A 15,857-nucleotide genomic window follows, 5' to 3' on the forward strand; every position below is an offset into this window, starting at 1 on the left:
AGCGACCCTATAGTATGAGATTCCATTATAATTCCTTATTTTATCCCTTTCGTTTGTGTTCTTGTCTGCAAACTCTGGGGCACATTTGCAGGGAAAGAATAATAAAGGTTAGGAACAGTTGAGGAATTATGTACTTAAAACAGCAGAGAATGGCTTAATTCTTTTAGTGACTGGATTAAAAAGAACTCGTGTACAATTGAGATCTTTGACCAATTTTAAGTAATTTTTCATGTTTATTTCAAAATAGGTTGGGAAAACATAAGCAGGCATTTATTGGCAAAGCAAAGAATAAAGAAACAGCAAATAATGAAAAGATTCGACTTAGACTACCTTTTCAGTACATTGGCACATACTAGATAAAATTAAGCAGTTGAGAAGTATTTTTTTTAAAGGTGTCTAGGGTAATCTCCCTCTGATTGAGTATAAAGTACTTTGTGGTCCTTCAGCATCAAGTTGCCTCATGCTTCTTTGGTTTTCTCAAGCTAATTTTTATTTCACAGCACCTGGTATATGAAATAATTTCACACCATGCCCAAGATGCGGGCCACCCACCAGCTGCATGGCATGATGACTCTGCAAGCTGAACGGCAGCCTTGGTAATTATAAGGCCATGGGTTGTAGCCCCCCAGCGGTTCACAGATCCTCTGGCAGTGTGTGTAGCTCCGTCTACACTCTATACAGCAGATTCCTTCATGATCCAGCCTAGGGTCGAATGTCATGCTTTCACCTTCCTGCTGCTGTGACAGTGAAAGAGAATTATTTGAGTGTTCTGCATAATGAGAAGTCTTAATAGTATGCACATTGTTTTTAAATAAGATCTTGAGTTTTTCAGTGCTGCAAGAAATAAGCATAACCTGCTTGAGAAGTATTCAGTCTTGTAATCTGCCCTCATTTAGAATTATTCTGAGTTCATGAAACTTTCACCTGCCTGATCTGTCACTGGCAGGAAGTTTGTGTGTTTAAATGATATCCTGAAGTTGCTGCATGCCTTTACTGAGTGCCATGGTTACCTCTCAGTAGTGACTCAACTTGTTTTAAATAGCAAAATTAAAAGGAAGCATTATGATTCAGAAGTGGCATTTCTGCCACTACAATAGCAAAACAAGCCTTATGATTCAGAAATAGCATTTCTCCCTCTGCTAATTTTAAGTCAGTGGAAATCTGTGTTGCTTTGTTGTATGGCTTCTAGTGCACTTGGGAGCGTATTTTAAAACTCACTGATCTACGCTCCTTGGAAACTCTATGGGGCAGTTCTGCTCTGTTCTATAGGGTCGCTATGAGTCGGGATCGACTCTACTGCACTGGAATATATAGACCTAGGCTAACAACAGATTTCAATTCCAGTTGTATTGACCCTGAGAACACTGTCAAGTCATTTCGTTTCTCCTGCCTGCCACAGAACGGGATGTTATCCCAATGGGGACATGGGTTTGTAACACTCAGAAGAAAAGATGCCATAAAAATAAGAATTCAAGACCTTAAACTTTACCCTCCTAGTTTACATGTGCTGTACTTAGTTACATAAACAGAGAATTGTGTTGCTGAAGTAAAAATCACCTACAAAAATCTCCATTTTCACTGCCAGAGAGATCACAGGGCTGGAAGGAACTTGCCTCTTGCCCAGTTCGCATATCTGGTTTTCCTTTTCACATATTTCTGGGAGTATAGATTCTGTATCCTCTTTATTATGGTATTGGACCACGTTGCCAAGAAGCTCTTTAATATAAACCCTTGCATCAATTTAAGCCCCTTTTCTGAATGTGAGGAGATGGCAGCACTAAACATAAAAGAAACCCAAAAAACGCCAAACCCAATGCAGTCAAATCAATTCTGACTCATGGCAGCCCTGTGTATTACAGAGTAGAACTGAGCTCCATAGGGTTTTCTTGACTGTAATCTTTACGGAAGCAGATCACCAGCTCTTTCTTCTGCAATGCCTCTGAGTGAGTTCTAACCACCCACCTTTCAGTTGGTGATAGCTGAGTGTAAACCATTTGCACCACCCAGGGAGCTACAGTGGATCAGTATACAGAAAAAAAGCCTAATTAGTCTTAATTGGAGGGGGGAAACATGAAAAATTTAAAACATTGAAATTGAAGTGGTATACTGAACATAGATAAACCTGTAGATTATGCTATTGTTACCTTATTTTTTTTGGCCAAAGTTTTAAATTCTGAAGTGAATTTAAAGAGGATTGGAAGGCAATTGTGATATATCACACACAAATACATTAGAATGTATCTCCAAAATATGAGGATGTTTGTCCTACACCACACTGCCATAATCACACCCAACAAAATTAACAGTTCCCTAACACTATCTGATAAAGTTTACGTTCAAATTTCCCTTGTCACCAAAATATCACTTATTGTCTGACTCTTAGACCATTTTTTATTCAGATTTTTCTCTTATTTCTTGAATTGGGTTCATCTAGGAAAGCAACATTATAACCACATTAATTATAGCTGACTTCTCGGGGGCAGGGGAGTCTGGCCTGTTGGTGGAGGCATTTCCTCGGCTCTTGACAAGGATGCGTTAGGATGAAAAAGTTGGGAGGAAATCTCAGGTGGATATGTGAAGGACTTCGATCATGAGGGGGGAATAAATGGATGTAATAGGAGTTTTTCAAGGGATATGGATTACTCATGTCTGGAACCAGGGCGGACAAAGTCACATCCTGCCCCTCTCAAGGGGCTGATGCCTTCATCCCTTGAACCAGAGTCAGCGAGCCCAACCACGTGGGGAATAAACTATATTAAATATTCTGTTTGCCTAGTCAGATTTTCTTTTTTTTTACTCTCTGAGCTTAGGGAATGAAGTACTGTGGTGTCCTGAATTTCTGAGAAGTCTTGGGTTAGCTGGAAAATACTTTTTGCCCTAAATCTTTCTAAAATATATTAGTCTCAAACGATAAACTAGAAAATACATTTGTAACACATGACAGACGGTGTAGGACTGAACAGACTACACAGAAAAAATATACAAATGATTTATCAGTGTAGGGACAGATGCTCAACCATACACGTAATTAAAGGCAGGCAAGATAAAACAACCAGAAGATACAATTTTACACCCAAGAGATTGGCAAAGATACAGTTTGATAATAAATGGGTCTTTATTACCATTTGCAGGTGTGTACCTGATGTAACTCCTTGGAAGGCGATTTGCCATCCTGCATTAGAATGTAAAATTCCTGTCTACTTTGACCGAGCACACCTGTGCTTCAGTATTTATTCTAAGAATATACTTCCACATATGTACCAGAGGCATAATAGCTAATGTGTGAGTCCCCCACATGTCTGTCAGTTTGTGCTACTGTGGGGGCTTGTGTGTTGGTGTGATGCTGGAAGCTATGCCACCAGTATTCAGATACCAGCAGGGTCACCCATGGAGGACAGGTTTCAGCTGAGCTTCCAGACTAAGACTAGGAAGAAGGACCCAGCAGTCTACTTCTGAAAAGCATCAGCCAGTGAAAACCTTATGAACAGCAGCAGAGCATTGTCTGATACAGAGCTGGAAGATGAGCCCCCCAGGCTGGAAGACACTCAAAAGATGACTAGGGAAGAGCTGCCTCCTCAAAGTAGAGTTGACCTTAATGACATGGATGGAGTAAAGCTCTCGGGACCTTCATTTGCTGATGTGGCCTGACTCAAAATGAGAAGAAACAGCTGCAAACATCCATTAATAATCGGAACCTGGAATGTACGAAGTATGAATCTAGGAAAACTGGAAATCGTCAAAAATGAAATGGAATGCATAAACATTGATAACCTAGGTAATTAGTGAGCTGAAATGGACTGGTGTTGGCCATTTTGAATCAGACAAACGTAGTCTACTATGCTGGGAATGACAACTGGAAGAGGAATGGTGTTGCATTCATCGTCAAAAAGAATGTTTCAAGGTCTGTCCTGAAGTACAACGCTGTCAATGATAGGATAATATCTGTACACCTAAAGGGAAGACCAGTTAATACGACTTGTTCAAATTTACGCACCAACCACTAGGGCCAAAGATGAAGAAATAGAAGATTTTTATCAGCTGCTGCAGTCTGAAATTGATTGCACATGCAATCAAGATGCATTGATAATTACTGGCGACTGGAATGTGAAAGCTGGAAATGAAGAAGGATCAGTAGTTGGAAAATACGGCCTTGGTGACAGAAACAATGCCAGAGATTGAATGATATAATTTTGCACGACCAACGACTTCATTGCAAGTACCTTCTTTCACCAACATAAACAGCGACTATACACATGGACCTTGCCAGATGGAACGCACAGAAATCAAATTGACTACATCTGTAGAAAGACAATGGAAAAGTTCAATATCACCAGTCAGAACAAGGCCAGGGGCCGACCGTGGATCAGGCCATCACTTGCTCTTACGCAAGTTCAAGCTGAAACTGAAGAAAATCAGAGCAAGTCCACAAGAGCAGAAATACGATCTTCAGTATATCCCACCTGAATTTAGAGACCATCTCAAGAATAGATTTCACGCATTGAACACTAGTGACCGAAGACCAGACGAGTTGTGGAATGACATCAAGGACATCATCCATGAAGAAACCAAGAGGTCACTGAAAAGACAGGAAAGAAAGAAAAGAGCAAGATGGATGTCAGAGGAGACTCTGAAACTTGCTCTCGAATGTCGAGCAGCTAAAGCAAAAGGAAGAATTGATGAAGTAAAAGAACTGAACAGAAGATTTCAAAGGGCCTCTCGAGAAGACAATGTAAAGTATTATAAAGACGTGTGCAAAGAGCTGGAGATGGAAAACCAAAAGGGGAGAACAGGCTCGGTGTGTGTTTAAGCTGAAAGAACTGAAGAAAAAAGTCAAGACTTGAGTTGCATTAGTGAAGGATTCCATGGGGAAAATATTAAACGAGGCAGGAAGCATCAAAAGAAGATGGAAGGAATACACAGAGTCCTTAAATCCAAAAGAATTAGTATTCAACCATTTCAAGAGATGGCATAGGATCAGGAACCGATGGTACTGAAGGAAGAAGTCCAAGCTGCTCTGAAGGCATTAGAGAAAAACAAGGTTCCAGGAATTGATGGAATATCAATTGAGATGTTTCAACAAACAGATCCAGTGCTGGAGGTGCTCACTTGTCTATGCCAAGAAATTTGGAAGACTGCTTCCTGGGCAACTACCTGGAAGAGATTCATATTTATGCCTATTCCCAAGAAAGGTGATCCAACTGAATGTGGAAATTATAGAACAATATCACACGCAAGCAAAATTTTGCTGAAGATCATTAAAAAACAGCTGCAGCAGTATATTGACAGGGAACTCCCAGAAATTCAGGCCAGTTTCAGAAGAGGACATGGAACCAGGGATATCATTGCTGATGTCAGATGGATCCTGGCTGAAAGCAGGGAATACCAGAGGGATGTTTACCTGTGTCTTATTGACTATGCAAAGGCATTCGACTGTGTGGATCATAACAAACTATGGATAACACTGCGAAGAATGGGAATTCCAGAACACTTAGTTGTGCTCATGAGGAACTTTTACATAGATCAAGAGGCAGTTGTTCAGGCAGAACAAAGGGATACTGATTGGTTTAAAGTCAGGAAGGGTGTGCATCAGGGTTGTATTCTTTCACCATACCTATTTAATCTGTATGCTGAACAAATAATCCAAGAAGCTGGACTATATGAAGAAGAACGGCATCAGGATTGGAGGAAGACTCATTAACAACCTGCGTTATGCAGATGACACAACCTTGCTTGCTGAAAGTGAAGAGGACTTGAAGCACTTACTAATGAAGATCAAAGACCACACCCTTCAGTATGGATTGCACCTCAACATAAAAATCCGAACAACTGGACTAGTGAGCAACATCATGATAAATGGAGAAAAGATTGAAGCTGTCGAGGATTTAATTTTACTTGGATCCACAGTCAACAGCCATGGAAGCAGCAGTCAAGAAATCAAAAGACGTATTGCATTGGGCAAATCTGCTGCAAAGGACCTCTTCAAAGCATTGAAGAGCAAAAATGTCACCCTGAAGACTAAGGTGCGCCTGACCCAAGCCATGGTATTTTCAATCACATCGTATGCATGTGAAAGCTGGACAATGAATAAGGAAGATGGAAGAAGAATTGATGTCTTTGAATTGTGGTATTGGTGAAGAATATTGAATATACCATGGACTACCAGAAGAACGAATAAACCTGTCTTGGAAGAAGTACAACCAGAATGCTCCTTAGAGGCAAGGATGGTGAGACTGCATCTTACACACTTTGGACATGTTGTCAGGAGGGATCAGTCTCTGGAGAAGGACATCATGCTTGGCAAAGTACAGGGTCAGCGGAAAAGAGGAAGATCCTCAACGAGGTGGATTGACACAGTGACTGCAGCAATGGGCTCAAGCATAACAACGATTGTGAGGATGGCGTAGGACCAGGCAGTGTTTCGTTCTGTTTTGCGTAGGATCACTATGAGTCGGAACCGACTCGACAGCACCTAACAACAACAACGTGTGAGTGCGTGCATACCCTGTGCCAGGTATTGTGCTAAAAGCTTCGTGTACGATAACTCGTTTAATCCTTCCTGTAACCCTGTGAAGTAGTACAAGGTTGTATACTATAACAGTATTTACAGCTCAAAAGAAAGGGAAATAAATGCCCATCGAAGCATAACTAGTTAAATTTCAGTATAGAGGCACAGTGGTTAAGAGCTACGCCTGCTAACCAAAGGGTTGGCAGTTCAAGTCCACCAGCTGCTCCTTGGAAACACTTTGGGGCAGTTCTACTCTGTGGTATAGGGTCAGTATGAGTGGTCTACTGCAGTGGGTTAATGGGTTATCCATACAATGAAATACTAGAAATACTGTGTAGCCATAATAATGAATGAAGTAGATCTATGTGGAAGACCTAGAACAATCTCCAAAAGACTGAACTAGGAAAGAAAGCAAAGTGCAGAAGTTCTGTATGTTCTCATTTGTGTTAAAAAAAAAAAAAATGCGTGTTTGCTTGTGCAGAGAAATTGAGTGACTGGTCATTGTTAATAGATTGCTCTGGAGAGGATGTCTGGGATGGAAGGGAAGTTTGCGTTTTATTGTATGGCGTTTTGTACTGCTTTTAAAAAATGCATGTTATTTTTTTCAACTAAACTAGGTACAAATAAGTATTATTCTACTTTCACTCTGGAAAGTTTAGTAATGTAATATTTCATTGAAGGTTTGAGAAGTTTTTAGCACTTCAGTGTCATTACAGACACCATCTCAGTGTTTCTCAGTGTAAAGAGTATTTTTCTGTGTATGAGTCAGTGGACTGAGAACCCCTGAGGGCAGAAGCTCTGCCTGGGAAAGAGAACACAGTCAACAAGTGTTTGATGAATAGATCGAATAAAATGGTTATAAGGGGGGAAAGAGAATATTCTTAGTCCATGTGTTGACTCCAGGGCACAGTCAGAGAAAGAGTTTTAAATAATCAAATTCCTGACAAGTATTTGTTTGCATGGATTTGCCTGTGACCAAAAATAAAAGGAGAGGCCAAAAAAACAACTCTGAATAGGGCTGACAGCTAATCAGGATTCTACACTGCCGCGGCAACACCTATGTGTTCTTAGCCGCGATTGTGAACCTTGAACAAAAAAATTAACATGTATTTATACAATAATTGAGCAAAAGTCTCAGCTGAATACTAAATGCTCATTTGAAACCTCAAGTAGAAATACCACCATGTCTGTACTCTGTTGAATGAATTAGTTCAAGTATGTCAGAAGAACAACAGTACTCACGTGATAAGGATTGTCTGGGTTGAAGGGTTCCAAATCTTGAACACTGGGTCTGGTTTCATTATTCAGTCTTCCAGGGCCTGGGTTGCCCTGTGGTGTACTGCTTGGTCTTCTTGTGGTGGTCCGAACAATTTTTCTTATCACTTCTCTTCTCTCTCTCTGAATTTCTGCAAAAAATTGTTATAAATTAATTTATTTTAATAGTTAAGGAAAACAGTGCTGTGTATATCAGGGAGAAGAACTAAGAAAAGGGTATCATATACATGACCAGATACTATTTAGTTTTATACTTTTTTTTTTAAATAATAAAGCATGTTTTAGAGTCTTGGTAGTAGTAAAACATAGATAACCGGAGTCTGGTTTTATAATACTAACTGAAACAGGCATTGTGAGATGGCTAGCAAACATCCATTCCCAACTCGCTTTTTCTTTGCCTCTGTTCTTAGGCCAAGAAAGTAGAATACTACTTACTTTGCCAGCCTCCTATGCAATTAGGTGACATATTTCTGGCTGGTGAGACGTACGGTGTGCTGGTGTGGTTTCTAGGAAAGCATCTGCTTTCTTGGTAATAGGGGACAGATACGAGTTAAACTGTCTTTCTTGAGAGTAGATGTATTATCTGGAGCCAACTTGGGCCCATGAAGTGATAGGCATAGGGATGATAAGTAACGAAGTGAGTGATAAGCTACAAAGAGAGTTGATGGTATTAAGTATTAGAAAAAGCCCCGTACTGCTAGACTTCTGATTATATATAAAAAATTAACTCCTGTTTGTTTAAACCACTGTTGATCAGGTAGTCTGTTACTTGCAGTCCTGTGCATTCCTAATGACTGTGTATAAAGTGTTACAGTTTTCAAGGAATATGTTATCTTGGTTGAGACTCTCAAACAATTCTATGGGATGTAAAAAGCAGATGTTTCTATACACGAGGGCATCGAGGCTAAGAAAGACCAAATGACTTGGCCAGGACCATAGAATGGGTGGCCAAACTAGGAGTAGAATGTGATTTTTTTTTTAGTTTCCAGCTCAGTGCTCTATTTCAGCACACTGCCTCATTGATCTTGCAGCATGACCTATGGCTGCTAAGTAACCAAGGTTTAAAGTACCACATGGCATGGGCTTTGGCACCTCTGAGCCTCAGTTTCCTCATCTGTAAAGTGGGGATAATAATCATATCTAATTCACAGCGTAGTGATAGGGTTAATGAGAATTGGTGTTTAAAGGTTTTACACAATGTTGGCATATAATAAGCGCTCAGATGTTAGGTGATGATTATATCATCATTCTTTGTTACTTATGAGAAGTTAGATGTGCGTTAAAGCCATAAATAGCTTCCACAGACAGCTTCTTGGTTTCTGAAGCAGGGTAGAAGCATCAGGGAGACCTGAATTCAATTCACATCTTCACCTCTTTTAAGTAGCTGAATGACCTCAGGCAGGTTACTTAAATCTCTGAACCTTAGTTCCTTCATCTGAAAAATGGGAATATTAGTAGTTACCTTGACAGTTTTTGATAAAGATTAAATGAGGACAGCATGTACAAGCCCTAGCACTGCCTGGCACACAGTCAGGGCTCAACAGACATCAGTTCTTTCCATTCCCTTCTGCCTGTGTCTAGCTGTCATTCACAGGGTCTGTGTAACTGATGACCTGGCAGGCTTAAGGAACCAAGGGCAAGGAGTGCTGGAGCCTGAAGCGGGATTGGGGGCTTGTCTATTCTGTTCACCTGTGCATCCCAAGTGCCTAGAGCAAGAGTAGGCACATAATAGGCCTTAAGTAAAGGTTTGTTGAATGAGTGAATGAACCCTGTAAGAGGCTTGTCCTCATAGAAAGTGATGATGGAGAGTTTTCCATGGGAGCAGGATTGGAGTCTCTTGTCTTTGGAAGAGGTGACAAGGACTTGCAGAGGTAGTTCCTGGTTAGTGGAAAACAAGAAGGGCCACGCCATGGGAAGGCAGGTGGGGAAATGTAAGCAAGAACTTGGCAAGGGGCTATAGGATTCTGAGTTGCAGCCTCTCACTGGAGCATGGAGAAGGAATGGCAAAGACACTGCCCATTTGGCACCTCCCTCACCAGTCCCTGCAATTGTGACAGACACTGCTTCTGATCATGGTATTTCTCACGGAGCCTGCATAGGCCTCAGAATCTTTCTAAACCCAAGTGTTCAGGCAGCCATTGTTAGTGGCTTATAGTTTTTATCCTATTTGCTTTACCTGGGCTGGAGAATAACATTCTTATCTAGGCTTTGGAACACAATAGGACTTGTGAACTATAGGAATAAATTGGCCATGGCAGAATCAAAAAACTGACTTTTCTGAGTCTAGTGGTTTCAGTGTCTGTGTTTTCTTCATGTCCATGCTGCTTTCTCTTCATGTTCAGTAAAATATTTCAGAAAGTGTAGCCTGTCTCAGCTGTGCTAGGAGAAAGGCCCCTTTTTCCACACTTGAGCCAGAGCTATAAAATAGGCCTTTGGGGACCCAGTGTGGTGACTGCAATGGAAATCAAGAGTGAGAGAACACCTGGGGACAGGAGAGACTCAGAGGACAAAGCAAAACCCATCAGGTTCACCACCTTTAAATAGCTCACAGGCATCCTCCAACCTAGCCCTGAACCCCAGGGACCCCTTTATTTTCACTGGAACTTGGAAGCTGGCCCTCAAGCCTTGAACTTGAGGAATCTCAAGCTATACTCAAAGCAGCTTTTGGCTGTCCCATAATTCTAGGTTTGAACATAATAAAGATCCAGCCATATGACAGCTTCTTCGTCCCTTGGTTCTATGCCTTAGGAATAAAAAAGAAGTAAAATTGGAAGCTGCAAACAACTGAGATTAAGGGGCAGAGCGGAAAGAAGGGGACGTGTCATAAATAACCTCGGGTAAAGCATGGTGCTCTGTCTCCCTGCTCTGCCTCCTGTTAACCTGTTACTCCCTCCCTTCTGCAAAACATTCAAGTGCTGTCATTTTCCTTTTCTTTTATCTGTCATGCTAATCAGGAAACACTGTAAAGTGCATCCTGATTTCCTTGTTACTTGCTCAGGCTTGTGAGTGGCATGTGGAGGGGCTCACGGGAACCTCACACGAAACAGGGAGAATTCCGGGCAGCGTTGTATTGTTGTTAGCTGCCATCAACTTGGCCTCCAACTGATGGCAGTGGCACACGCTCAACAGAATGAAATGCCGCCCAGTCCTGCACCATCCCTGTGGTCAGTTGTGGATCAGACTGATGTGATCCATGGGGTTTTCACTGGCCGGTTTTCAAAAGTAGATCGCCAGGCCTTTCTCTCTAGTCTGTCTTAGTTTGAAAACTCCCCTGAAGCCTGTTGAGTATCATGGCAACATGCCAGCCTCAACTGGCAGATGGGTGTTGGCTGTACATCAGGTGCACTGCACAGGAATCGAACCTGGGTCTCCCTTATGGAAAGTGAGAATTCTACCACTGAACCCAGGTAGCATTAAGATAATTTAAAATATTACCTTTTGGATACGTGGGCTTAAGCCAGAAGATGGGAAGGTCACCACAGAGCTCTAAGACTTTAGAACTCAAGAAGCTGTTGTCCTTCACGGGCTGGTCTACAGCCACCCAGATCAGAGAATTTTCTTCAAACTTAATTGGCATGATCTTGCCCTCCTGTAAGTAAGTAAAAATGAAACACATTGAGCAAAGAGGACAATATGCGCATCTTAAGATTCAGGTGCCGCTAAAAGATTATTTTGCCTTATAAAAAAGGAGAATTCTGTGTGTGTGTGTGGGCACCTACCACTTTAAAGTTCTCGTCTCTTTGTGGCTGTCTTCACGGTGTTCAGCGTGCCTCCTCATCTGCCCTGCCTTTGGATAACTGTAATGTGTGAATAGGAGTGTCCTGGGCTGAAGTGAAAATTACTTGATACCAACTTTGAGATTTAGGTTAATCTGATGTTTTTGATCAAAGATGTTTTTGAGGAAAAGCAGTTTAGCGGACTCCGGAATCTCATAAAGGATAGAGAAACCCTTCACTTGAAGTGAAAATCCTTTGGGGCTTTGTACCACAGCTTCTGAGCAACAATGGAAAAAGCAAGCGATTGGTTCTTTAATGTCTTTAGTTCAAAGTGTTGTTTAACATAAACCATTTCTACATTTCCCAGCTCTCACAAAACAATATTTCAACTGTTCCTCACATCAAGCATGCCCCTGAGATTTCAAAGCTAGGCCTTGATTTTCTTCTACAGCGAGATGCTGAGAATAGTGTGATAACCCAGGAGACAAATTTATTTTGCCAGGTTGTTCCTTTCATGTATTTATTAGTTTGCGATTGGTTGGAGAAATTAAAATGTTTTCTCATTTTTAGCTAAAAGTAACACTTCATTTATGCTTTCTGCCTCAGGCTTATAGCTGCATTTAAACAACTTAAAGTTACTGGAGGAAGCAAACACTCAAGTAATCCAGTTGTTTACCTTAAATTAAATGGCTCCATCCAGGAAATGAATGTTCTTTGGGTATAGTAGTTTTTTAAAGTTATACAAAACTGATGAAAAATTTATGAGAGCAAGTGGTACATAAATCTACCCCCATCATAATCTAAAGTGTGTAGGAAAGAGTGAGGTGATTAGCATAATGCATATATATATATATGCAGCTGGCAAGGTAGGAATGTTATATTTTACGGGTGCATACTTGGGGTCGCCTACCCAATCTCCTTCCCCTTCTCTTCCTTGCAAGGAAATCTTGATTTTGTTGAGGCAGCAATGTGCCCAGCCTCAGGAGAGACACTTGCTTTCTGAGACTCCAGCAGCTAGGGGTACCTGTGTATGATAGGTTCTAGCCAACAAGATCCAAGCTGAAGTATGTTGTGGTGGGGGTGGGGGTGGGGGTGGGGTGGGGGGAAGCTGGGGCATCTTCTGCTTCTCCTGATTTAAGGGGAAGTCATGGTTGGCACAGCTCAGCCTCTCCCTGACGCCCTTATTTGAATGTGTGGTTTATGTTTGGAGCAGGAAGGAAAGGCTGAGGGTATCACAGAGATGCTGGCCACTGAACAGATAGGTGCCTACGGCCGTGTCCCTTCACGTTGCTTACAGTGGAGAACAATAAAGCCCTATTTGTTTACGCCACTCTAAGTTTAGCTTTCTGCTACTCACAGCCAAATACATTTCTCATTCACACACATGTATCGTCTGAATTTGTTTTTGTCCACCAGAGGGTCCATCATGTACAATATAAACATCTAAAACAGGAAAAATAATCTACTTACTGAGGCCCAAAAAAAGGAATCAGATGCAGACAAAGATTTAAATACAAGAATATTCACCACAGTGTTATTTGAGATAGTGAAAAAAATGAAGATAACTGAATGTTTAAGAATAAAAAGGCTGTTAAAATTGTGGTAGGGTCGTATGATGATACGTAATACTTTCATTACAATCTCTTTTAGAAGAACTAAGGTTAAGTGAAAACAATAAGACTGTCCAACAGTTATAAAAAGAGCATCTCTCTCTTTCTCTGACACACACACAAAGTAAATTGGCCAAAATGTTAACATTTGTTATCTGTGAGTTATGCAATTGAGAGTGATTTTCTTCTCTATACTTTCACGTAGTTCCTCGATTTTCTGCAATGACAATGTATTGTTTTTTAAAATCAGAAAAAAAGGATTAAAAATACAGACTCTGTGCTGCAAACCTGTGGTTAGATCTCTGTCAGCTATGGTTGGGAAACAGGTCCATTTGGGAAGAGAGAGGAGAACTACCTCAATGGCCAGTTAAGAGGAAAATGTAAAGGATTAAAGCTCACAAAGTGTCATAACAGTAACCAAGTGATACAACTGCAGTAAGAGAAGTTCTAAGGTCAGAATAAAGGAGGCCTTGGTCCCAGTGGTTAAGTGCTCGGCTGCTAACTGAAACATCAGCGGTTGGAACCCACCAGCCACGGTGCGGGAGAAAGATGTGGCAGTCTGCTTCTGTAAAGAAAACAGCCTTGGAAACCTTATGGGACAGTTCTACTCTGTCCTGTAGGGTCCCTATGAGTCGGAATGGACTCAACAGCAGTGCGTTATTGTTAAGTTCACACAGACTATGGCGTGCTGTTCTGAGTGGCGTAGCTCCTGAAGAACAGCCATAAACAGGCACGTGATCAGAGGCGAGGGACCGGAACAGGCAGATCTGGAAACCACCTCATAGGAGGAATGGTTGGGGAAACAGTAGAGAAGAGGAAATAGGGCACCATAGCCAGCTTAAAAACACCTCCCAGGTTTGTTTTTAGTTTTTGTTTTGAGACACCTTCTGCTGTTGCTGCTATGGAGGCAATCACTCATGTTTGTTTACTCAAATTTTTCCTCTTTTTGCCTTGAGGGAGCTGATACTTCACCTCCCTCTTAGTGATGCTGGAAGGATCAAAGTTGATCATAATAAAAGAAACAATAATGATAGAAACTACCATTTATTCATCCTTTATCAGGTTCTAGGGCCATGAAGACAGAAGGCATACCCCCAGTTTGCAGGTGACAAAACTGAGGTTCAAAGAGTTCAAGCCACATCCACAGCAAGTGTCAGAGGTGGAATTTGAGCCCCTGTTTTTCTGACTCCAAAGCCCGTTTTCTTTCTGTCATGCCCTGCCACAGTTCAGATGGAAGAAGATAAGGAATATGACCAGTTTGTAAATAATAAAGTATCATAAAAATGTAAGGTATTATTGTCAAATTTGTCTGTAGAATTGGGTGCAGTTTTTAAATGTTTAAAAAATCAAGTTCAAAGAAAATAATAATGAATTATGTAAAGCAAAAAAACCTCACAGGTTTGATACATGGAAAAGGAAGTACGGGTAGTCCCTGACTTACCAACATATTTGAGTTACGACAAACTGCACTGACAACCATCTTTTGTACATCTTATCTTTAGGAATATATACTACATACAATGTTATAGCACGTAGTTTGCTGATGTTATCCTCAGATGTTCACTCACAGATGTTCAGTGTTACGATTTATTGTTCAAGACACTGCCATACAGCAGGCTATGAAAACAAAAAAAATAAACAGTATTCGACTACTTCAGAACTGACAACAAAGTCATCAAGATGGAACCCTGTTGTAAGTCAAGGACTACCTGTGTAGCTTGTTGGGCTAAACTCGAACCAATGGGGAGAGCCCATAGAGGGAGCCATCCAGCTCAATGTAGAACAAAGGAGAACTACTCCCATGATGGTGGCGACACAGGGAGCAGGGGCCCTGTTGCTGGCAGAGTCCCAGCAGAGGCTGGGCAGTCTGCATCAAGGGCTTGTGCAGTAGGAATTCCCACACTGAGTGGGACCCAGCCTGGAAGGAAGATTCTATCATGTGGAGTCCTTTCTTTTGTCTGAATAACTGGTCAGAAACTTCGCTGACGTCAGGCAAACAAGGGCCATATGAGGACCACGCCCCTTTATGCACTTTAAAATGTAGTTTCTCAAAATGCTAAAAAATACTGTATCATGTAAGAATAATCCTTTGGAAATAGAGTTTTTGAACCAGTAGGATAAAAACAAGGAGCCCTGGTGGCACAAACAGTTAAGCACTTGGCTGCTAACCAAAAGGTTGGTGATTCCAATCCACAGCAGCTCCAAGGGAGGAAGACATGGCAACCTGTTTCCCTAAAGATTACAGCCAAGAAAACCCTATGGGGCAGTTCTGCTCTGTCACGTGGAATCAGTATGAGTAAGAATTGATAGCACATAACAACAACAGGACAAAAACAGTTTACACTCCTTTGGCAGAGGAGAAACAGAAGTTCTGTTATGGACACACACCTATCTGGTAACTAGAGACCAAAGGGGTCGTGCCTTCAAAGGATGTCTACCAACCCTCTCGCAGTCTCTGGCATGCTGGTACCCACCAGTTCAGAGGAGATGCTCTGCTTGGTCACGGTGTCCACCTCAGGAATACGAGCCTTCACTTGGGCTTTGATGTAGCACTTCTCTCCTCCAGCAAAACGGATTCCTGTGATGCCCTATGAAATAAAAGCAGATCCATCCATTTATCATCCTTACATTTATTCAACTTATTGAGGGTCTACTGTGTGCCAGGCACTGGTTCAGGTGTTTTGTTTATGAATGAACAATACAAATGAAATCCCCACCCTCATGGAACTTAAATTTCAACATTATTTGCCA

At 41.4% G+C, this 15,857-nt stretch overlaps 1 protein-coding gene across 1 annotated transcript in view; it reads right to left on the reverse strand.

Annotated features, from left to right (window-relative positions):
- Positions 1-233: 233 nt before the first annotated feature.
- The window catches only part of CNMD (chondromodulin), a 32,014-nt gene continuing 16,390 nt past the window's right edge, over positions 234-15,857 (reverse strand). The window contains exons 4-7 of the mRNA XM_049853152.1: positions 15,581-15,694; positions 11,216-11,369; positions 7,748-7,911; positions 234-737 (exon numbers count right to left, since the gene is read on the reverse strand). Coding sequence (XP_049709109.1) covers positions 522-737; positions 7,748-7,911; positions 11,216-11,369; positions 15,581-15,694 — 648 coding nt within the window. The 3' untranslated portion in view covers positions 234-521. The remainder of the gene's footprint in view (positions 738-7,747; positions 7,912-11,215; positions 11,370-15,580; positions 15,695-15,857) is intronic.

The sequence above is a fragment of the Elephas maximus genome, chromosome 14 (genome assembly GCF_024166365.1).
Source record: "Elephas maximus indicus isolate mEleMax1 chromosome 14, mEleMax1 primary haplotype, whole genome shotgun sequence".
NCBI lineage: Eukaryota > Metazoa > Chordata > Mammalia > Proboscidea > Elephantidae > Elephas > Elephas maximus.